At 32.8% G+C, this 23,817-nt stretch overlaps 1 protein-coding gene across 1 annotated transcript in view; it reads left to right on the top strand.

The window, feature by feature from the left end:
- The first annotated feature begins 5,924 nt into the window (after positions 1–5,924).
- The window catches only part of LOC18041703 (BEACH domain-containing protein B), a 27,196-nt gene continuing 9,303 nt past the window's right edge, over positions 5,925–23,817 (top strand). Inside the window, 26 exon segments of the mRNA XM_024184888.1 lie at positions 5,925–6,061; positions 6,473–6,683; positions 7,659–7,722; positions 9,058–9,292; positions 10,162–10,338; positions 11,007–11,333; positions 11,969–12,191; positions 12,695–12,763; positions 13,404–13,856; positions 14,004–14,310; positions 15,367–15,798; positions 15,894–16,052; positions 16,187–16,336; positions 17,122–17,277; positions 17,451–17,492; positions 17,644–17,988; positions 19,102–19,275; positions 19,435–19,595; positions 19,724–20,039; positions 20,123–20,555; positions 20,720–21,056; positions 21,196–21,384; positions 21,534–21,795; positions 21,963–22,154; positions 22,434–22,652; positions 22,752–23,007. Of these exon segments, the coding sequence (XP_024040656.1) occupies positions 6,562–6,683; positions 7,659–7,722; positions 9,058–9,292; positions 10,162–10,338; positions 11,007–11,333; positions 11,969–12,191; positions 12,695–12,763; positions 13,404–13,856; positions 14,004–14,310; positions 15,367–15,798; positions 15,894–16,052; positions 16,187–16,336; positions 17,122–17,277; positions 17,451–17,492; positions 17,644–17,988; positions 19,102–19,275; positions 19,435–19,595; positions 19,724–20,039; positions 20,123–20,555; positions 20,720–21,056; positions 21,196–21,384; positions 21,534–21,795; positions 21,963–22,154; positions 22,434–22,652; positions 22,752–23,007 (5,800 nt within the window). The 5' untranslated portion in view covers positions 5,925–6,061; positions 6,473–6,561.

The following is a 23,817-nucleotide window of genomic DNA, read 5'->3' as shown; positions in this document are numbered from 1 at the left end:
TTTCAGTTATAATATTTAAGTGACTGCAGTCCATTGGGAGTACATTTTCATAGAACTCAGGCAAAAATGTAGTGCACCTCTCTCCTCTATCTAATTTGTGTGTGTCTGTGCGCGCGTACACAGTGAATGTGCAAAAACTCAAATCTTGAGTTAAAGTTGAAAGAAGTAAATTGCAGTGGCTTGGAACGAGTCAGAGGCATTCAATAAAAGTTTGAAGGCTTAGATTCATGACCAATGGAGGTAAATCTTGAATTCATATCTTATGTATGTGTTTACTTAGAAATGCAAGACTAAAAGCATAATGTTTATATTTATTTTAGCAATATGAGTTTTAAGTCCTATAAGGGAATGAATATAATAACAATCATGCCTCAATAAATATTTGAATGTACATCAATATTCAAAGTTACTATAACCTTTTTAATTAAAAAATGTGTTAATCGTGTGAAATTGTACATAATTTTAGATTATGAATATATGATATTTGTTTTGATTGGTATGAGCCTTGAAGAAATGTATATAAATCAAGAATATCGTTGGGGTGATATAAAATATCCAACATCCAATCCAATAGCTTAGTTTTTTTTACATGAAGTGATCTATTGTATACATTAGTCCATATGACCTTTTTCATTAATATGGGATAACTCAACTCAATAATATCTCTCAATCGAAATTCTTTACAATGGAAGGGCGACATTGACCTAATTGGCTATTGAGTTTTGGATCTCATTCTATTTATTATGGTGTGGATTTATATATTAAACCTAAAAAACCAACCACTATATAGAGTAATTTAATCTTGTTCATTTATAACACTACAAAATATATTTATGTTTTGGCACACAACTATTTTTGTTATAAACAACCATACTTCAATGCAGCCAAAAAGAAAAAAGAAAAAAAAAACTCTTGCTCTTTTCCCTTGCTCACATCTTTGTACCTTTTTTTCCTTCCTAAAAGAAAATTCTTATTACCTATTCAGTTAATACAAGTACACCCCCCCCCCCCCCTCTCTCTCTCTCTCTCTCTCTCTCTCTCTTCATTGCTTTAATTATTCAAATTTACTAAAAATAACATCATACGATTCTTTTCAAAAAAATAAGGTAAGCTTGTTTCAATTAATACAAGTATACGTTTTCCCTTATCAGTTAAAGGCAACAGCAGTTATAACCAAATAGCGGTACTTGAATTAAAATGGGCTTTCTTTGATCATTTCCTCGTTTATTTTTTAATTTTAATGCAGTCCCATTCCTTCATTTTTTTATGGCCCAATTGGGTAATTCTAAGTAGACAGACCAATGAGCAAGAGAATCCTTCTGTTAATGAATTTTAAAAGTAGGAAGCAGATGGTGAAGTCCATTAATCCATTCAATTCAAATCCACCATGGGGACACATGATATCATAGTTGATCATTATTATTAATAAATCAAAACCAACAATGGTTGCTTAAATGGTTGGGAAATTTGATAGGGCACCATAATATATGGTATTATTCTAAATGCAAGTTGCAATCTCGAAATTGAGGCAGCTAGAGCTGTAATCTATGAGCTTCTCCAAACCACAAGCTTCCGCATTGGTACTGCTTCTTTTACAAATAATTCCTTTTGGTTGCCTTGTGAATTGTGATCTCAAAGGCAATTAACCGTCCAACATCCCCCTTTCACCCCACATTTACTTGGAGCAGATTTTTTCGATTTGATTTGGGTGAGCCAACGTAGATTAAGGTCGATCCCTATAGATTTCTTATTACAATGACTATATAATTGCAAGGAAAATTTCTTTAAAAACAAACTCAACGTCCATTTTGATTAGAGAGTACGCCCTTTAACATATACAAATCCGAATTTGCTAGATTTAAAGTAATGGCCTAAAATGAGTATGTTGTGTTTATGTAATAGTAAATAAATTTGGTCCTCCCTTACATGAACGGTATACGAACCTTAAAGGTACTGCTACGAAAATTTTACGAGTTGAATCAGTTAGCTCCCACAAAAATCATTTTGAACTTCAATTGGTCGCATTAAAATATTTAATATATTTGGGTTCCAGAGAAATATAATGTTGATAATGTGTATTCTGCAACTCTTGAATAAATCGTAAAGTTTAGTAATAGATTTTAAATTCTGAAATAGGAGCTGTATCTATTTTTTATTTTTTATTTTTTTACATTATAAGTACTCTTCGAACTAGAAGAACAAATAATTAACTTTTCCGTTAAAAAAAAATGCAATTATTTAAAATTTCACTGGCCATGTGGATCGTTGATCGGCAAGATCAACACAAAGAGCAAATCAACTTTTTTGGGAGTCACATTCATATATATCCTTAAGCATCTATGTTGTTAGTGGAATAGTTATATACTTTAATTCGCAGGAAGAAGATGCTAGCTTGACGCTTTAGAACAAATTCAATAGGAATTTCTTTTCAGAAATCAACTCACCCATTCACTTTTCTTTCAAATAATTGCCCATAAAATATCTTGTTGAACTACTAAGAATAGTACACCTTTGGTTCCAAATCAAAAATAAAAAATGAAAAAGTACACTTCATAAATGTTGATTTAAAAAAAAAAAAAAAGTAACGGTGATCCAAAGGAGGAGCTCTTTTAGAGAAATCATGTTTAGTCGGATGATAAATATGCACGCGGAACGGTGGAAGTGAGACTGAATCCCCACGAATTGGGACATTTTGACTTGGGCCTGCAATGTATTACACAGGAAACGATGTCGTTGCAACTCCAGCATATTAGTGGCCTTTGCTTCTAAATCGATATGAGAGAGAGCCTTTTGACATCCCTTCAAATTCCTCACAGAAGACAAAACCCCATCTTAATCGAATTTCCTTAAATAACTAAAGATAAATTAATTGATTTCTTATTTTGAATAAGAATTCAATTAAATACTTATAAATTATTATTCTAAAAAAATTTGTACACTCCCATTTCATAATTTGTATTTATATTTTAAGTTTTAATTAAACTTTTTGAGGAAATTACCAAAATTTAGATTTGAGGAGATATAAATTGTATAATAATAAAATAATTTAAGATTTTAAGATTTGTGTGTATTTTATAAATAAGTACTTAAAGAAACTATCTTTTTAGTGGAGATTTTTGGAAGATGGTTAATTTTAATACGATATGGCTTTGATTTTAACAAACTAAATTGGGGGTATTTTACAGATAAAATTAAAAGGGTGATGATACAGTCACAAACTCTTATACAAACTTATCTTGTACAAACTGATGTGGCATTAATTCATTGGTTGAATTAAAATATAAAATAATATAAATAAATCATATGGGCCAAAAGATATTTAATTCAACCAATAAATTAACGTCGCATCAGTTTGTATAAAATAAATTTGTACAATAGTTTGTGTCTATATCATTACTCAAATTAAAAAGGGGTATTAAAAGCTCTACTGAATGGATAAATTGTGAAGCAACTTTGACAAATCCAAACCCAATTTAAGCAATCAACTTTTTTATTTGAAAATCGATTTCATTAAAGTGCAAACTAAAAGTATGTACAATATTGATAATGGTCTGTTATTTAAAAATAAGTATCATTTAATCTATGTTGTTAATTGATATCATGTTATTTGCACAACTTTGTAAGTATAATATATTGTTAACACAAATAGATACACGATTTGATATACAAACTTTATATCCTAATTTTTGTAAGTATATCACTATTATTTTATTAATTATAACTGAAATGGGATCTTATCAAAAGAATTTCTTAATTAGGGATTTATTTGTTTCAAAGTTTTTAGTGGTATAACAAATTTCAACGGAATCTGACTGCAATTTGCATTAAAAAAAAAAAAAATCCTTATTTGCAATATTATAAAACATTAAGGACCTAGGTGTTATTTTTTTCAATTGATTAATGATGTGTTTAAAAATTGAGAATGGGAGTAAAGAAATAAGATTTTATTAACTTGCTTACTTATAAATTAAGGAGGGAGAATGAGAATGAAATTTGAGCAGATCCTAAAAATTTGAGAACGTGGAATGAAATTCTATTCGTAAGGAGAGTTGAGAATGAGAATAGAGAATAAGAAGTGTATTAACATTTGTACTCTTAGTGGAATTAAAAATTTAGTTTTACCTCATTTAGTTACGACGATGATGATAATAATAATAACAATTACTATTATCAAAATAACAATCATATCAACTAAGGTTAGTCTAGTAACTTGCAACAATTCATTCTGATTTTAAAATAAAGTAAATATACCAATGACAATACAATTCATTCCAATTATAATTTCATTCCATTTTGATTCTAGTCCATTATGATTCAAATTGATTTCGATTACTGATTAATAAACATACCATAAAAGTGATCAAGTTTCAGATTAGCTGATCTCCAAGCCTACTGATTTTGCCATGACATTTTTAGTTGGGAGGGCAAAAAAAGTCCACCCAATTTGAGTTTGAGTGTTTCAAGTTAAGGTGTGCTCAATCCAACTATAGTTTATAAACTCTTAGATCAGATTTGAGCTTGGCTAAGAGCCTGAGCTCAGCCCAAAAGTTTCATAAATGTCTAAAAAAATAAAACAATAAATTAAAATATACATTTTAATATTTATTTGACCCACCTATAATATATGTTTAAAGTTTTGAATCATGTTAACCTAAATTTTAAAGTAATCAAATAAAAACGAAATTGTATATTTATAAATTTGTAAAATCTAATAAATAAATATATATATATATATATAAAACATGACATTCAAGTTATTAGGCCTTGCCTAAAAAATGCATGAATTGAACAGGGTCCAACCCAATCTGACAAAATATATGCTCAGGAGAGGCTTGGCAAACTCGAGTCCGAAATTTTGCTAACTCTAATTTTTATCTCTTAATTAATTACGCGGCTTAAACTTACTAATCGTGTTTCTGCCTATTATTTTTCCTTCTTAGTTATGTACAACAATTAACTTTTCCTTGCAAGATAAAGCATCTGCTTTCGCATTTTTCTCGCGCGTTAACAAGCAGCGTAAGTGCTCGTTAAAAAAAAATAAATGCGGTGCATCGTTTGCTAAAAAGAGCGGTAAATTGATTTTGTCCGAGTGAAACATTTCTTTGCACTTTTACAAATTAGAGAAAGAAAGGGAAAAAAAAAAAAAGGGTAAAAGCTTGTTTAATCTCTATATTATGAGATTAGTGTCTATTTAGTCTTTGTATTTTTAAAAATACCTCAAAATGTCCCTGCTACTAAATATTGACACTTATGTCATTATTTTTTTATTATTTTTAATTTATTTTTATAATATTATATTTTTACAATAATATTTCTTTTTTAGATATTAATAAAAAATTAAATTATCAAATTAAACTCAAAAATAAAATAAAAACAAAAAATGTATATATTAATTTTTGTGGAAGCTCACGTATGTCTAAAAAATTAATATCGTAAAAAATTACATTATCAATTTTTTTAAAAAAATTAATATTTTAACTCAAGAGTGTGTTCCACAAAAATTAATATATATTATTTATTTATTTTATTTTTTGGTGTTAAAATGATAATTTATTTTTTTCTTTTTAATAATATCTAAAAAAATTATTATAATAGGGTTATTTTTTTCTTTTTAATAATGTCTAAAAAATTATTATAATAGAGTAATATTATAAAAATAAATTAAAAGGAACAAAAGATAATGGTAAAAGTGTCAATAATTTAATGGTAGGAATAATTTAAGGTATTTTAAAAAATATAGGGACTAAACATACACTAACTTCAAAATATAGAAATTAAACGAGCTTTTACTAAAAAAAAAAAAAAAAACTACTGAGTCACCGACAAGACTAGCCTCACTAGTCACTACAGCACGAGGGGCAATCTTGAAAATAAACGAACGCTTAATGTCAATTTTTACATCATAAATCCTTCATCTTCTTCTTCCTTTCTTTTTACGTATGGTATTTTTTTCTCTTTCAATTCTCCCTAAAGCCATTGAAACAAAAGATTCAAACTGAGATCTCTGACATCATAAACCCTTAAATTCAAGAAGAATATTAATGCCGCGTCATCTGATCAGGTAGAAGCCATTTCAATTCTCAATTCATTTTATCAATGATAAGTTGCAGTGATTTTTGGTTACCTCGAGTGCTTAGTTATTTGATACTTATTGTATTATTTTTTATTTTTTATTTCATGATTCTGTCTTCAATCGCGTAATCGCGTTTGAAACGATGCGTTTTATCATTGTTTTGACTCTTTAATAACTAGGGTATTGTCTTCCATTTGATCAACTGAAGCTTCTTGCTGCATATTTGTTTATCTAATATTTAATATTTGGGAACATATATTTCAGTTGTAAAAGTTACTTTATATTTGCTGTGTTGTTTCTTTTAATAATAGTTTCATTCAATTTTTCTTCATTGTCCTTAAGTATGATCGATTGAAAGTATGTTGATTATTGACTGTATTTTATGTGTGATGAAAGTAGGTGATTAGAGTGATGAAAATAGGTGCAAATTTGTATCAAAATTATCGGATTATGAAGTCACAATAGCTCGATAAGTCTTAGCTGGAAGCATGAACATCGTCAAGGGTGTTGCTGACCTCATTCGGAGAACCTCCAGTGGTTCCAGTGGAGACTCCTCCTCTGGGGTACAACACGAGAAGTTCTCGCCTCCATCTCAAAAGATATGCTTTAGGTACTTGCATCTGGTTAAGAATATTCTGTATTCTTCTTTTGTTTGTGCTCCATTATTTTCATTAGGTGAGCGGGAGTTGATGAAGTAGAATTAGTAAAGCACTTTTAAAGTATTTATCACTTGCACTATTTTGATGGGCATAAAGAAATCGTCTTGGTTAACTACCACCAAATTTATAGACAGGGTTAGCTCTTGCAGCTGGTCCACAGCAGGTATTAGGTCCATTACAGCCATACAGGTAGTACATCGCTATCTGATCGGATATCTGTCGTTTATGAAAGTACTTTGAATGTGTGCTAGATGCAGTCTAGTTTGTTGCCAAAAACAAAGAGAAAGATAACTTAGTGAAATGGCCTTTTTTTTTTACTAAAACAAAAAAGAAAAGAAAAGAAAAATACAATGGCTAGAGCGGAAGGTATTAAAAAAGTGACTTGTAGACTGCTTAGTGTGTAGAAGGACAATAATGTTTTGGTTTGAATTTGATAATGTGGTCAGTGATTTGAAAAGGTGTCTCACATTATATTATGGGAAGAAGACCAACATTGACTATATTTTAGTATAGGAAAGTGAATTGAAGGGGCATTCTTTCTTGTGCAATGATTAATGAGTTTTTCTTTGTTTCTTACCTAAAAGAAAAGTTTAATTGCACAGAAAATTTTTTGACTGAAACTTCTCCTTTATTTTATTTTCTTGTTCTATTGCCATGTTAAAGAACTTCTTAGTGCCGGTTGTGTTTAATTGTTTTGCTTGCAAACAAATGACATTGTCATTTGTTATCATTATAGATATAGGGTCGTTAATGATTGATTTTTGAGAACCTTGCTGATCTTCTTTTGCTAATAAGACATAAGTTCTGGTACACCAGGATTGGGTGCTGAGGGACCAAGTAATTTTAGTTAGGTTTTGTTCAGAAACCCCTTTCTTCCTGACAGCACATTATACAATCTTTTGTACTTTTGTTCCTTTACTTTGCAGTGGAGAAGGTGATGAGGCTGTTCTAAATACACTTTGGGAGAGATATGAGAGCACCACTGATAAGGTATGCCAGTAAATTTTATGGTTTATATTTTTTTTTCTACAGTTTATTTTAAAATTTTGTAGCTTATATGTCCTGTTTTCGTGGCTCCTCCAAAGAAATGATCAGATAAGGTAATCAATTAGGAAGAATAATGCATATTCACCATATTAAATAGTTAAAGATGGAACGAGAAACAAATACCCCTAGAGGTTTTTGTTTGAGAAAAATAAAATAATTGTATTCTAGATCCTTAACATTTCCAAATTCTTCATCACAGAGAAAGAGAGAGAGAGAGAGAGAGAGAGAGAGAGAGAGAGAGAGAGAGAGAGAGAGAGATATTTGTGCTCAACAACTAGTGGAAGGGGACTTATAAAATATGTTATAGTAGTTCAAAATATGGAACTAATGTTGTATTTATATACTCCTGTCTATCTTTTCTGGGTAATAAAGTAGAGGCTAGACACGTTCTTTCATATATGAAACCTTATCATGTGTTTTGCTGGAGTTCAGGGTTTTCTACTCAAACTCTAGGTTTTGTGGTTTCTCTTGTACTACATAATTGGACTGTCTTTGGGAGGTCACTTTTCCTTTTACTTTGTTATGGGGATGTATTCCATATATGGGGAGATTGCAATGATTTTGTTATTAATATTGGAGCTTATATATCGTGGTTTCGCTCTTATCTTTGAGGTCAAGTGCTAACTTTAAACGGTATTAGAGCCAAGTCAAGCAAATGATCTTGTTCCCAAATTCTCCCATTATATGAAAGTCAGTAATGTTTCATGATCCACATGCCATGCATGTAAGTTGTATTAGATCTTAAGGTGTTGTTCTGGGTACTTGCCTTTAAGCTTAAGCTTTTGGGTTGGGTGGTAACTTAACAAGTGACTGTAATGTAATATTATGCTCATTTTCTTGCTTATATATGTTTCTTGAATTTGTTTACCTCCTTCCTTTTTCCATGTTTAGAAACCACAAAAATTTTGAATATATCCTCTTTTTTTTTTATTTTATTTGCATGTATATGTTTCTTGAACTTCTATACCTCCTTCCTTTTTCTTTGTTTAGAAACCCTGTAAGTTTAAAATTTATCCTTTTTTCCTTTGGCTATAAAGTTGGTTTTTCTGGTTAAATATTGTGTGTAAAAGTGTTATTTTGTCTAAATATTATATGCTGTTTGCTTCCTAGTTAACATTGTCTATTCCATTCTAGGCCTGGGAATTTCCTTTTCTGATACTATTAATACTTAATTGCCTGCCGTGCTAGTTTATAACTTTATATGGCTTTTGCTTTTTTTGCTTTTGTAATGCATAATTGTTACGTTCTCACTAATATCAGGTATTTGTTTGTAATTAGGTGGAAAAGAGAAAGTTGTTTCATGTTTTTCTGAAGCAATTTCTTATAGTATTCAGAAATTGGGAACCAGTCAATGGCGGTCTGTTGCCGGAGCCTTCTTCAACGAGTATCCGATCTACAGAGTATTTGCCACATTTTGATGATATTGTTGTTGGCTGCTTTGCTGGTCACCCTGCTGAAATTATTATTTTGTTAATTGAAGAGGTTACACATTTAACTACCTATGTCACTGAGGGTATGTTGAATTTTTTTCTGTTGTGCAGCAGATTGTAGTCTACTCTGTTGATAAAATGCTTATCTTATTTGGTTGCTGTGCTAAGAACTCTTCTTTATTACTGAGAAGACAGTTGGCTATTTCTTCACCCTTACCCCAACAACCCAAATTTTAAACCAATTGCCGAATCTTGGTGTGAGTGAGATTCAATCTCAAGTCCTCCTTTACCTACTAAGAGTTCTTACTGGCTGAATTAACTATTCTCCTCTTTGATGTCAATGCCCATTTGGTAGTTGAAGTTACTGGTTTTTCGCTTATTTCCAGTAAGAAAATTGATAAAAATTTTGTGTGTTTTAGCTACTAAGAACCTGATAGATCAAAGGCCTGTTTGGCAGTTGAAGTTTTTTTTTGGCTCATTCGTGATAAATAATTGATGAAAAAGTTTTGTCCTTTTAGCTACTAAGAAACAGATGGGTCAGTTTCATGGTTTACAATATTTTTTCTTGTAATGAAAATATCCAACCAAAGAATACTAGACAGTTTACTTGAAACTGAAGCTACTCACTGCATCAACATCTTTTGTTGTTTCATGGGATGGAAAAGGAAATTTCTAATGCATTGAGTTGATATATTTATTATTAATATATTTGTTGTTTTAAAGTAGAATTTGCTTTTGTGAGTTACCTAGAATTAGGTTATTTCTAGACACTGGTATCCCACCCTGAACGTTGAATAGGGGACACCTTCCTGTGTAATTTTGGGAATTTAGTATTTAGTCGTTTCTTATGATCATGTGCCCCTTATTGACTAATGCTAGCTTTGTAATTTAAGTTCTGTATCATTGCATCTGCTTTTTTTTTTTTTTCATTTTTTATTCATTATTAATGCAGTAAACACCAACGTGGTGCGGTCAACAATGAGCTTATCAGAGTCTTCCACAGGCTTGAGCTCCTCTTCGGAAGCTTTTTCTGTCTTGGATGCTCTGACAATTGTTACTCGTTCAATGCACAATTGCAGAGTTTTTGGTTACTATGGTGGAATTCAGAAGCTTACAGCGTTAATGAAAGGTTAACCATTTTTTAAAATCTTTTTTCCCTGGAGACGTTAGTGCTTCTAAGTTGTATTAGTTTGCATCATTGGTGAAACATTTACTTTCACCTGTGACTAGATTTGGGGGCTTTCATTATTTTAATATCTGACATCCGAATATCTTGTTACATTGACGTTTGACAGGGGGCCTCAATTTTTCTCAGGTTTTAGTCAATTTTGAGATTTAAATGGAAAACTAGTTGATGATTATCATCTATTAAGTTTAAGAATTATTTTGACTTAGTGGCTCAATGATTTTAAAGTTTTGTTATTGATCTCTATATATGAATGATTTCTCCCTGATTTCTGATTTGACAATTTTGTAATTTCTGTTTCTTCCATATAGGAATTAGTAGGTTAGAAATCTGTGGATGCATAGTCCAGTTCTTCATTCTCCATTATTATTTTCTAATCTTTTTCCCTTTTTCTTTTATTTCAGGAGTAGGTATTTCAAGTTAGTGACCCAATGATTTTAAAGTTTTGCGATTGATCTCTATATATGAATGATTTTTCTCTGATTTTTGATTGTATAATTTCTGTTTCTTCCATATAGGTAGTAGTAGGTTAGAAATCTGTGGATGCATAGTCCAGTTCTGCATTCTCGATTATTATTTTCTAATCTTTTTCCATTTTTCTTTTATTTCAGGAGTAGTTATTCAACTCAAGACTATAGCTGGTGCAGTCTCTGTTGATGAAAGTTTTTCTAATTTTACAACAGAGAGGATTGGATTCTTGCAACAAATACTTGTATATGTGGTGTCAATAATGTGTAGCTTTATTGATTTAAGCCTAAAAGTAAATGAGAATTATCTGTTGTACAGTAGTACCACAGAATTTTCTGTTCAAATGGATGGTGCTTCTCAAACTGATTCATCTAGTAGTTTGAAGGCTCCCTTTTGCGAAACAAGGCTGAATTGGCATAAGAAAGCAGTTGTTTCAGTGATGGAAGCTGGTGGTGTTAATTGGTTAGTAGGTAAGGTAGGCAATTTGGTTTTATTTTCCAGGTTTTGACTAGTTAATACATGCAGAACGGGAAAAGCTGCATCACATCTGATTGGATTGCTCATTACCTTGGCACATCACCGGTTGCTTGATCATTCAATTCATCTTTGATTTATTTCAGTTCATTGAAAATTCTTTATGCAGTTAGTGTTGCATTGAACGTGACTAGTTTTTGCTGACAATTGATCTGGGGAATGCAAAGGGTAACTGAAGATATATATTCAATTATTAGCACTACATATATGATTCTCGGCTCAATTTGCATTTCCCATTGGACAATGACTTGAATTTTGGACCAGAAAGTGACTGTGACTAAAGTCCAACTTCAAATGTGCTTCTCCCTTGCTAAAATTTATGATGGCATTCAAGTACAGAGGATCTTGATTTTATTTTTCACCAGCAGACCTTAAAATGATTGCTGACATCTTTGTACACCATTTTCTTAATACTAAAATTGAACTAAAAAAGCATATTCAGGAAATGATGTATTTTGCATTTATCTGTTAACTGACTTTATTTATCATTATTAATGTGATATTAACATATCGATTCATTTATTTAAAAAAAAAATATCAACCCATTTAATGAAACATTTTTGTTATGCAGAGCTCTTGCGAGTCATCAGAAGGTTAGGTATGAAAGAACAGTGGACAGATACATCAGTTCAGTGCTTGACTTTGAGAACCCTTCGATTGGTGTTGTCTGATAATCCAAGGGGTCAAAATCATTTTAAAAGCATCGGTGGCCTTGAAGTTCTATTGGATGGACTTGGATTTCCATACACTAACGTGCTTCTTTTGAAAAATGAGGCTCATATTGATGCTAAAAGGTTTACACATGCTCATGTACACATGCACACACATGAAGAGAGAGAGAGAGAGAGAGAATGAACTCATGTTTCAGAACTTGCATCTTACAGTTCACATCATTGATATTCTCTAGACTGATTCCAAACATTGAAGGATTATTGATGAATATAACGAGATTAGTAACACGAATTTTTCTGGCTATCTAGTACAGTGGTTTGTATGAATGTGTGGCAACTGGTCTTGTGAATTCAATTGGATTTTTCTATACAATCGGCTAGATGTCTTGATTCCGTTTAACATGAAAACTCACTATGGATAATTTAATGCACAGCTTATGATTCTATAAATTGCTCATGGGAAGCTGTTGTGCATTGATTTCTTTAAGTTTTTGTTATTCATTCTTTCTCTATTTGAGAATCTGACATTCTAATGGTTGTGCTTATATATTTTCTTTTTATTTGAAGTCGCTGTTATGATTTTTTTCTTTTTATTTTTCTAATATAGTGGTTTAAATATTATGCAGAAGTGAGAATCCCTTGCTGCGAATATTGCAGCTCCATGTTCTATCTCTGGAAGTTCTTAGAGAGGCTGTGTATCCTTTGTTTGCATTCTTCTGAAGTTAAAAAACCTGCATACTTGTTAGAGTCACAAGCATTCATTTCATGAGTGAAACTTGTGAAACTGGCATAAGGAATTTGGATCTTTTAAGTTCCTGTTGAATTAGTGCACACTTGCATGCATTTGTTTTTTTCCTGAAGGTCAGCTGCCAATTAAGGAATTTGGTCTTTGATTTTGGAGGCCCTGGTAGTGCAAGGCAAGGGTTGGACTATGTCTATTTGGGTCATGTTTGGTATTGAGGTACTATGGCTTAAAAGCTACAGCTGCTCTGAAAAAATTGTAATTATGAAATACGAGTTAATGGTGTGTGGTAAATATGACTTTTAAATGATAATTTCGACAAAAATAGTGAATGTATTAGAGGTTTTTCATCAAATAAGTATGGGATAAAATCAACTTACCTTCCAAACTATATTAGCAAGTATTTGCCAAACACTTTGGTGCTGTAGCTTTTGCTGACCAACCATAATATCAAATAGGGCCTTGGCTTTGATCATCTCAAAGTATTAAGAAGCTTTCTTTTAATCAATCAGGTCTTAACCTTTGGCCTACGCTTCCCATTTATGTTCTCAATAATTTATTAACAATTGGTGATGTCCTTGACAAGTTTTTAGATTTGGGAATGTGAACAACTTGCAGTTTCTATGTGAAGATGGAAGAGTTCATAAATTTTCTAATAGTTTCTGTTCACCTGCTTTCATGCTTCAAGAGTACAAGCAGCAGAGAAAGAACTTGGATGTGCAAGATGATTTTCAGGTGTCTGTCTTTGACTTGAAAAATGTGAAAAGGCGCATAACAGAGCCTACAGTTCCTCTATCAGATAATGCTTCTTATTCTCAGCTTTGGAGTGATTATGTTGTCAAGTTAAGCAGAGTCCTTTGCACTTTCCTCCTTGCTCCAGAAGATTTTAAATCTGTTCAAGGCCAAGCAGCCACAAGTAGAGTTGCCATACCAGTTTCTTCATTATATGGTGAACTTTCTCTAAAATGGGTCATGAGGGTTCTTCTTACAGTGTTCCCATGCATCAAGGCTTGTTCAAATGATAATGAGTTGCCAAGCCACTTAAGGTAAAAGTTTTTGAGTTTTTTGTTGAGGAATATATGGAACTTTTGATTTGATTCATTCAAGCTGCATATTCTGTTTGCTCGTTTCTCTTGATTCCCTTTTCTCTCTGATTATTTTTTTCGGTTTTGTTTTCCCATAATTTTCTGCAGGGTCTTTGTTGCTACTCTGCAGCATTGTGTTCTTTATGCATTTAGGAAAGTTCTTGTTTCATCACCAGTGTCACTTAATGAATTACGGGAACAGGGCATGTGGGACCTTATCTTCTCCGAGAATTTTTTCTATTTTGAACCAACTTTAGAGGTATTTTCTGAAGAGTGTTGCTCATTGGATGAGGGGTATGCTCCCTCAAATAGCACTTACAGTCACATCAGATCTAATGGGGTTGAAGTTCTCCAGATGGATGTAATTTCATTTGTGGAATTTGCTGCAACTTCAATTGGGAATGTGCATAACTTGGTAGGTACTTCTTTCATTTTCTTGATATCCTTTATTAAACATTCATTCTGCAGATAATCCATCTTATGCTCATAGGACACGGACGTGGGATATTAGTCTGCAGAACAAACATATGGTGTTTTAACAAGTTGTTCTTGCAGTAAAAATATGAGAGTCAAAAGTGGGGTTGCAGACACGGTTCTATTTATTTATATATTAATTGATACTGGGTGTTTCCTATAAAAAAAAAAATTAAAAAATAACATTAAGGGATACAGGGTGAGGTGAAAAGCAAGTAAAAAATATTGATGTTAGTTTGTCCCAGAACAAAATGTTGTTTTGTTATTTGGGCTTTTCTAGAAGCCCGGACAATTGAAGTTATTTTATTGAGAATTTGTTCAAGGATGTTTGTCTTGTTATCTAACATCGTGTTGAATGAAATGTCTCAAGCCAAATATTTCTACAAATTTTATTTTCTAATAACTATTGCATCTTGACTCTGCACAAAAAATTGTGGATTGTATACTCTTATTTGGTTTATGCATTTTCAATTTCTAATTTGCACGATCCTCGGTCTATCGAAACCAGTTGCTACCTATACAACAAGTTTCCTCACTACTAAATGTTGTAGGGTTTGACAGTAGTTTGTATTTCTTAGTTTTGAACAATTGATCTTGGTACTTATGCTATAGATGTGGGGAGATTCTGCGTCAACAAAAAAAGGGGTATTCTTTTAGTTGTTTAAGAATAGATAACATAGCAAAGTTGAAAACCAAATTGGAGGAATATGTCACTGCTAAGTGCAAAGATTTGAGGTAGTACTGTTCTACATTATTTGTTTGCATAACATATCTTAAGGTTAGAAGTTTGTGGTTTAGGTTTGTCGGTCTTGTGTGTAAAAAGTTCGCTGTGAGTGCCGGATTATTAATCAAAGTCTCTGTTGTGTGTGTGTTTTTCCTCTGAACAAAGAAAGTTACTCTGTACATGCATTTCTTTGCTTTTATTAGAACAGTTTTCTTTTCTCGTAAATAAGGAAACCGTGCTCTCTCTTTCTGTTAACATCTCTTTCTCTGGCAGCCTGAATGTTCTGCTTTATTAGATGCTCTTGAACAATCTGCTTGTAATCCTGAGATTGCTATTCTTCTTGCAAAGAGTCTGCGTCGCATATTACAGCTTTCAGCTGAGAAAACTATTGCATCATTTAAAACACTGGATGCAGTTCCCCGAGTGCTTAAAGTTGCTTGCATTCAGGCCCAAGAATCTAAAAGGTTGGGGAGTTTAAGTCCTTCTATTCATGGTTATCAGAGATATGATTCACGTGGGACAGCCCAGGTTTGGCATCAATGCGTAGAAATGTGTATGGAGCTCTTTATGGAATTTTGCTCAATAGCAGATGATGCAAGAAGTTTGGTTTTGCGTAATTCCACGTGTATTGACTGCTTGTTTGATTTATTTTGGGAGGAAGGTTTCAGAAATAATGTGCAAACGTACATTCTTGACCTCATGAAGGTATTTCTTTATCACAAGTTTGTGTTTGCTATGTAGTCTTTTTATGATTAACACGCTTTTCTGAACACAAATCCTTTCTTTTTCCCTTTTTTTAGATTGTGCCATCGTCCGAGGAAGATCAAACAGCAAAGTTGCAATTGTGTTCAAAGTATTTAGAAACATTCACTCATATAAAGGAATGGGGGAAAAGTTTTGTTGAATTTTCTATTGATCTATTGGTTGGAATGAGAGAGATGATCTCCAGTGATCAATTGGTATAGTGTCCTATTTTCATTTAATTCTTTCTCTTAGTTGAGTCATATAAATTTTTTTTTGGGCATGTGTCTATTTGAAAGATGGCACTTTGGTGGTTTTGATATTATATCTAACTGAATGTTTATTCCTTCAGTATTATCAGGCTTTGTTTCGTGATGGAGAGTGCTTTTTGCATGTCCTCTCTTTGCTAAATGGTAATTTTGATGAGGCAAATGGAGAAAAACTGGTTTTAAATGTTCTTCAAACGCTTACCTGTCTGCTAGCAAGTAATGATGCCTCAAAGGTATACTCTTCTCTCTTTTTGTTTGCTTGTCATTATTGCTGGATCAATTGAATGTTTTATTTATCTGATAATCTTTTCAAGGATAATAACTGTTTAAGTTTAAATTAAGGATATCATTTTTATTCTTTTTCCTCATATTTAAAATTCCAAAGAAAATTTGAAACAAATTTACGGTGTTCAAAATTTTCTCTGTTTGAATGATTTTGCCATGCTTCAGCACTAGTCTTGAAATTGTTATGGGGTGAAAGGGTAATGAGGAAATTTGCGTAGATTTTTGGATTTGTTCGTTTGACTTTAAAAATTTCCTTTTTCATTGCAATTCTTGTTGGTAATTTTTGCTTAGGATTAAATGCAATTAGATGCTGCTTTATGTTACATTCCTCTGATTAGAAATATAATTTTCACCTTTTGTTATAAATTATGTCTACATCCACATTTTTGTACTGAGGTTGTTGATATGTCACCATACATGATGATCTCAAAGGGAAATTATTTTATCAACCAGTTTTACTGTGTTGAGTTGAGTTTGAAATGTAAATATCTGAAGTCCTATTCACAGGGCATCTTTGGCGTTTTCAATCATTTTTAGATCTTTCTTGTAATGAGCGTAGATGAAGGTCTTACAGTGCTGAAATCATGCTTAACTGTAATTAATTAGATGTTTTGCATCTCTTCTTATCATTGTTAATCTTATATGGCAAATTTCTCCCTTTTCCTTCTTACTTTAATGCATCATGTTAATAGCCTGGCATTGTACTTTTTGAGCTGCTAATTTCTTTCTGCAGGCCGCATTTAGAGCTCTTGTTGGCAAGGGTTATCAAACATTGCAAAATTTGCTGTTGGGTTTTTGCCAATGGCATCCAAGCGAAGGACTTTTAAATGCATTGCTTGATATGCTTGTTGATGGAAAGTTTGAAAGTAAAGGGAACCCTCTTATACAGGTGAGTTGTTTTGCTTGTTTCTTTAGCTTCAAGTTTTTTCTATATTAAAATGCGGAGCTAGTCTTTTCTTTATTATTTTCTTCATCAATGCTGAATGTTGGGAGGTCTTTGGCTCTGTGATTGAGTTCCTGGGTTGTGCTCTTTAATATAATTTCCTTGTCATTTTGATCCAGAATGAAGATGTGATCATACTGTATCTGACTGTTCTGCAGAAGGTTGGTATTTCATTTCCCTTGGATTATTTCTTCTATTTGATCCCAAATTATTCTCAAATTCTACAATTTGCCCTTATTTGTTTGTGAAATTGAGTCTTTTGTTTTTACGTAAGAGTGTAATATCATTACTTGCTGTTTTGTGATTGGGCAGAGCAGTGACTCATTGCGGCATTATGGGCTTAATGTGTTTCAGCTATTGGTTAGGGACTCCCTTTCTAATCAGGCTTCATGTGTCAGGGCTGGAATGCTTCATTTTCTTCTTGATTGGTTTTCACAAGAAGATAATGATAGTGTCATTTTGCAAATGGCCCAGTTGATTGAGGTCATAGGTGGGCATAGTGTATCTGGGAAGGATATCCGCAAAATATTCGCCCTCCTCCGAAGTGAGAAAGTGGGGAAACATCAGCAGTATTGCTCATTATTGTTGAGCAGTATTTCGTCAATGCTAAATGTGAAGGGACCAACTGCCTTTTTTGATCTCAATGGGAGCGACTCTGTAAGTCCATAAAGTTGCACAGATTTTACAGAATTCTTTTTCCATGAAGGCTGGAAATTTTTCATTAAATATGATCTAGGGCCAGTTTGGTAATGCTGTAGTTTTAAAATAATTGATGTTAGTTGTGCTATAGAAATAATTAGCTATGAAGAGAATCGTAAAACGTTTGATAGAATTTATTTTTAAAAGTGTTGTCAGTTTTAAGAGCAATTGTATATGTTTGGGAAATCTTATTGTTGACTGCCGTAAGAAAATAAATGATTGAATTGGATATAATGTTGAATAAAATTTATTTGAACATTTATAAACATGTATGTAAATTTTTTTTATTATGTACTTATAATAATTGATAACTAAATAAATATTTTATATTATTAATTTTATTTTTTATTTTGTTATCTCAATATGATTGCTAGTAATAATAATTTCTTTAAAGTTAATGGTCCTATTTCCTAATTAATAAGGATAATTTTAGAGTTTTATAATATATATGAGGATATATATATGGAATTGTATAAGTATAAAAGTGATTTTCAAAATCAGATTTTCAAAAGCTGCTCTTTCCTTACTTTTCAAAATCTATTGTAGGATGGGGTGATTTTGCCAAAAGAAATTTCTAGAAAAATTAACAAACACCAAATTTAGTTTTTAGTTTTCCAAAATCACTTTTGAGCCTCCCAAAAGCAACCCCAAACAGGCCCCTAGTCGGCTCAGCTTGCAAACTATGTTGTGTTGGTTCAACTTTTTGTTCTGCATTCTTTGCCGAAAAGCTTATACCCATAAATTTTCACACAACAGATTTGGTCGCATATAGGACAGCAAATGTTGAGAAAATGAAACTTTGCTCATTTTTTTAATTATTTGTGATTTTATTTTAATTAATTTTGTTTATTTTGTTTCTGAATAAAAAAAATTGTTTAATATTTCTTGATTCATTTAAATGCAAGTTCTGCTGGAAAAGGAAACTAATAAATTGATTTTTTGCTGGAATTCTTTATGTTAAATTTACATTTCCTCCTCTAGCATTTGCTGGAATGCCTGCTTCTGTTTTACTTTCCATTTGTGACTTGTAAATAATGCTCCTTTTTTTTCCCCCAAATAAAATTCTTTCAGGGGATTATAATCAAAACGCCTGTGCAGTGGCCTCACAATAAGGGTTTTTCATTTTCTTGTTGGCTGAGGGTGGAAAACTTTCCCAAAAGTAGAACAATGGGCCTTTTTAGTTTTGTTACTGAAAATGGAAGAGGATGCTCTGCAGTACTTGCACAGGACAAGCTTATCTATGTGGTAAAAGATTCTTTTATCCTTGGGAAATCATTCTAGAAAGAAACTAATTGATGTTTTAACTTCTATGACGATTTTCCTTTTTTTTTATTTTTTTATTTTAAAACTTTATGCCATAAAGGTTATACATTTTTGGTGATATGTTTTTCATGTCTTTCACAGGCGGTCAATCTGAAGCGACAGTGCGTTCAACTGCCTGTTAATCTAATCAGAAAGAAATGGCATTTTCTATGTATTACTCATAGCATTGGAAGAGCGTTCTCCGGGGGTAGCCTATTGAGGTGTTATGTCGATGGTGATCTTGTATCATCTGAAAGATGCAGGTGCCATGCTATTTCTGAGCATGTCTAATATGTGTGTTATGTTTTATGTTAGAAATGTTTTGTAAGATAAATATATCTATCTGCTCAACTTAGGTAGATCCCCCTGATTTTGATCATTGATGGTTCAGTTATGCAAAAGTGAGTGAAGTATTGACAAGCTGCTCAATTGGCACAAAGATTAAAATGCAACAAAATGAAGGAGATAATGTTCTTGAACGGATACAAGATTGCTTTCCTTTCCTCGGTCAGATTGGTCCTATTTATTTATTCAATGATGCTATTTCTTCTGAGCAAGTCAAGGGTGTTCATTCCCTAGGACCAAGCTACATGTATTCATTCCTTGATAATGAAGCTGCACCCAGTTATGATAACCAATTGCCTAGTGGTATCCTTGATGCTAAAGATGGTCTTGCATCAAAAATCATTTTTGGACTCAATGCTCAGGTTCTGTGTTTTTTGAAAAAAATGATATTCTAAAATTTGATCTTTCTTTTAGTCAAATTTAAGAAGTTTGTTTCCCTTTTCAGGCTAGTAGTGGCAAAAAGTTGTTTAATGTCTCACCGATGCTGGACCTTGCATCAGACAAGAATTCTTTTGAAGCAAATGTAATGATTGGAACACAGTTATGTTCACGACGCTTGCTTCAGCAAATAATCTACTGTGTTGGTGGTGTGTCTGTATTTTTCCCACTTATTGCACAGTCTGATAGGTATGAAAATGAAGAAAGTGGAGTCTTTGTACATGCATTGCATATGCCTATCCCGAAAGAGCGTTTGACGGCTGAGGTTATTGGGCTTATAGCATCTGTCTTAGATGAGAATCTATCCAATCAACAACAAATGCATCTTCTTTCTGGATTTTCTGTACTGGGGTTTTTACTTCAATCAGTTCCGCCACAACAACTTAATTTGGAATCACTTTCAGCATTGAAACACCTGTTTAATGTTATTGCAAACAGTGGTACGATATCATGAACTGGTCTCTCATTACTAATTGAAGTGGCAGATGTTCGTAGTCATGTATTATTTTTATTTTTTGGTTTCCTTTTCTTTCCATCTCAGTTCTTTTGGAAATATTATTGAAGTATTATTTCATTGCACATAATTTCTTTTTGTCTTCATCAGGCTTAGCAGAGCTGCTGGTGAAAGATGCTATATCAAGCATTTTTCTTAATCCTCTCATCTGGCTCTACACAGCTTACAAGGTGCAGCGAGAATTGTATATGTTTCTTATCCAGCAATTCGATAATGATCCAAGGTTGCATAGGAGTCTATGTAGGCTCCCACGTGTTATTGATATAATACGACAATTTTACTGGGATAATGCAAAATCTCGATCCGTTGTTGGAAGCAAGCCTCTCCTGCATCCTATTACCAAACAAGTTATTGGTGAGAGGCCATGTAGAGAAGAAATTCGTAAAATTCGCCTTCTTTTATTAAGTCTTGGTGAAATGAGCCTCAGGTATCGTTTTATTAAACATGAAACTTCTGTAACCTTTTTTTCTTTGGGGGGGTGGGGGGAAGGGGTATAAGTGTTTTAAATTGTGGGTTGTTCTTCTTGCAACTTTACAAGTTTATGCTATGCCTCGGGGGATATGCAGGCAGAAGATTTCAGCAGCAGATATAAGAGCTCTTATAGCTTTCTTTGAAACAAGTGAGGATATGCCATGCATTGAGGATGTCCTACATATGGTCATTCGTGCTTTATCGCAAAAACTGCTTCTTGCTTCCTTCCTTGAACAAGTCAATTTGATTGGTGGCTGTCATATTTTTGTCAATCTCCTTCAAAGGTTGCGTCCCTTGAGTTGGATCTATCATATGACTTTTCACTATAGCATGCTGCCTCCGGTTTATTTTATTTTGGACAGTTCTCTTTAACATCTAGAATGGCTTTACTTTTTGAATTTCGGACTAACAGACTATTTATTTATTTTTACAGGGATTATGAGCCTATCAGATTGCTTGGCTTACAGTTCCTTGGAAAACTTTTGGTTGGTTTACCATCTGAGAAGAAGGGACCAAGATTTTTCAGTCTTGCCGTTGGAAGATCCAAATCTCTTTCAGAAATACATAAGAAAATCGATTTAAGGATGCAGCCTGTTTTCTCAGCTATGTCCGATTGGTTGTTCAGATTTCCGCAGACAGATAATTTATGTGCTGCCTTGTTTGATGTTCTTCTTGGTGGTGCTAGCCCTAAACAGGTTACCAATGAAATATAAGTTTTATTTTTATCAATGAAATATAAGTTAAATTTTTCTCTTCCACTAAGTTATTTATTTATTTTCCAAATTTAGCTTTGTTTCTGCTCTATTGGATAACAATTTAATGTTGTCTTTGAAATGCTTTTATTCAAAATCGATGTGAACAGGTGTTGCAGAAAAATAACCAGGTTGATAAGCATAGAAACAAAGGAAACAACTCCCACTTTTTCCTTCCCCAAACTTTGGTTCTCATTTTCAGATTCTTGGCTGGCTGTGAGGAGGCATTTGCTAGGATGAAGATTATTAGTGATCTTCTTGATCTTCTTGATTCAAATCCTTCGAATATTGAAGCTCTCATGGTATGAATATTAAGTTTTTGATGCTACATTTATTTTTGACACACACACAAAAAATGCTACATTTATTTTTGACACATACACAAAAATAAATAAATAAATAAAATAACAATAATAATGATAATAATGCGGTTTATATATGTACATTATATTCATGTAAGTACCTTTGACTACACGTGTTATATATATGTGAGTGCGTGTGAGTGCGTGTGCGTGGATGTCTTTGTCTGTGAATATATATATCTTCCTAAGTACTATCTAATTAGTAAATTGTTGTAATAGGAATATGGGTGGAATGCCTGGTTAACTGCTGCTGTGAAGCTTGATGTTTTGAAAGGCTACAAACCGGAGTCACGGGATCAAGGTGACCATGAGATGAACGAGCAAACTTTTGTGAGGAGTCTATTTTGTGTTGTTCTTTGTCACTATATGCATTCTGTAAAAGGTGGCTGGCAACAGTTAGAGGAGACAGTTAATTTCCTACTAATGCACTCTGAGAAAGTATGTTGGATATCTCATTGTACGATGACTATCTTCGGTCATTTACTCGTCATTAATTTATTTAACAGTCTAAGGTATCTTGAATTTTTCCTTGTTCAGGAAGGCATCTCATACAGGTACTTTCTTCGTGATATGTACGAGGACTTGATACGAAGGCTCGTAGACTTGTCATCGGAGGAGAACATTTTTGTCTCACAACCATGTCGGGACAATACATTATATCTTCTACGACTTGTCGATGAGATGCTTGTCTCTGAAATTGATCATAAAATACCGGTATCCAACATCCCTTAGAAATTATGATTGGGTCATAGACTGTCTAATTTCATAACTACTTTTTGTTGTCTGTGTATTGGTGTTTGCCCCAAGAAAAGGTACCCCCCTAAAAAAAAACTTAAAAAAAAAGGATCATTGTACCCATCATAGAAAAGCATTGGTAGACTTTTGGCCGTCCTTTCAGAATTTCATTTTGAATTGGATGCGATAATATAAGACTTTATGGCACTTTATTTCACTCATGGTGCTCTAGTATCCTGCCTAATCTTCCTTAATAAGATTAAATCCTGAATATTGTAACAGGTCACTCTTACATGTCCGTTGGCCGCATATGTTCTCTATATCAAGTTTCTGTTTAATTACTATATTTCAATAGTTCATACTATTTTGTGCAAATTGCTAAAAGCCCTGAACAATTATTTGGAATTGCATTGCGAAGGATCTGGTCAGCAGATCTGTCAAGATGGAGCTTGAACAGCATTGGAAAGTGTAGATTTCTTTATTTTAATCAGTATTATGTTTGGTTTTGATCCATGTCGAGACATAATTTTTCTTGTAGATATATTTTAATATATTGCCGGTACTCCACATTTACATGCTTCAAACTTAGTTTATTTTGATGCTATAGATATATGAAAGTGTTATCATCTTGATATTGTGTCTCTAAGATGCATTTTCCATGTGTGATGTCATGATTTATCATTGTACTTTGAGTTGCAGGCTATGATGTTGGGGGGGGGGGGGGGGGGGGGGGAAAAACCAAAAAATTTTTTTTTTAAACCGGGGAAAGTTTTCCCCCGGGGGGGGGGGGTCCTCCCCTCCCTAAAAAAAAATTTTGGGTCCTGGCTTTTTAGCCCCCCCCCCCCACCAATCTTTTTTTTTTAAAAAA

The sequence above is a fragment of the Citrus clementina genome, unplaced genomic scaffold (genome assembly GCF_000493195.1).
Source record: "Citrus clementina cultivar Clemenules unplaced genomic scaffold, Citrus_clementina_v1.0 scaffold_5, whole genome shotgun sequence".
Classification (NCBI taxonomy): Eukaryota; Viridiplantae; Streptophyta; class Magnoliopsida; order Sapindales; family Rutaceae; genus Citrus; species Citrus x clementina.
This window is presented reverse-complemented; position numbering and strand designations above follow the sequence as displayed.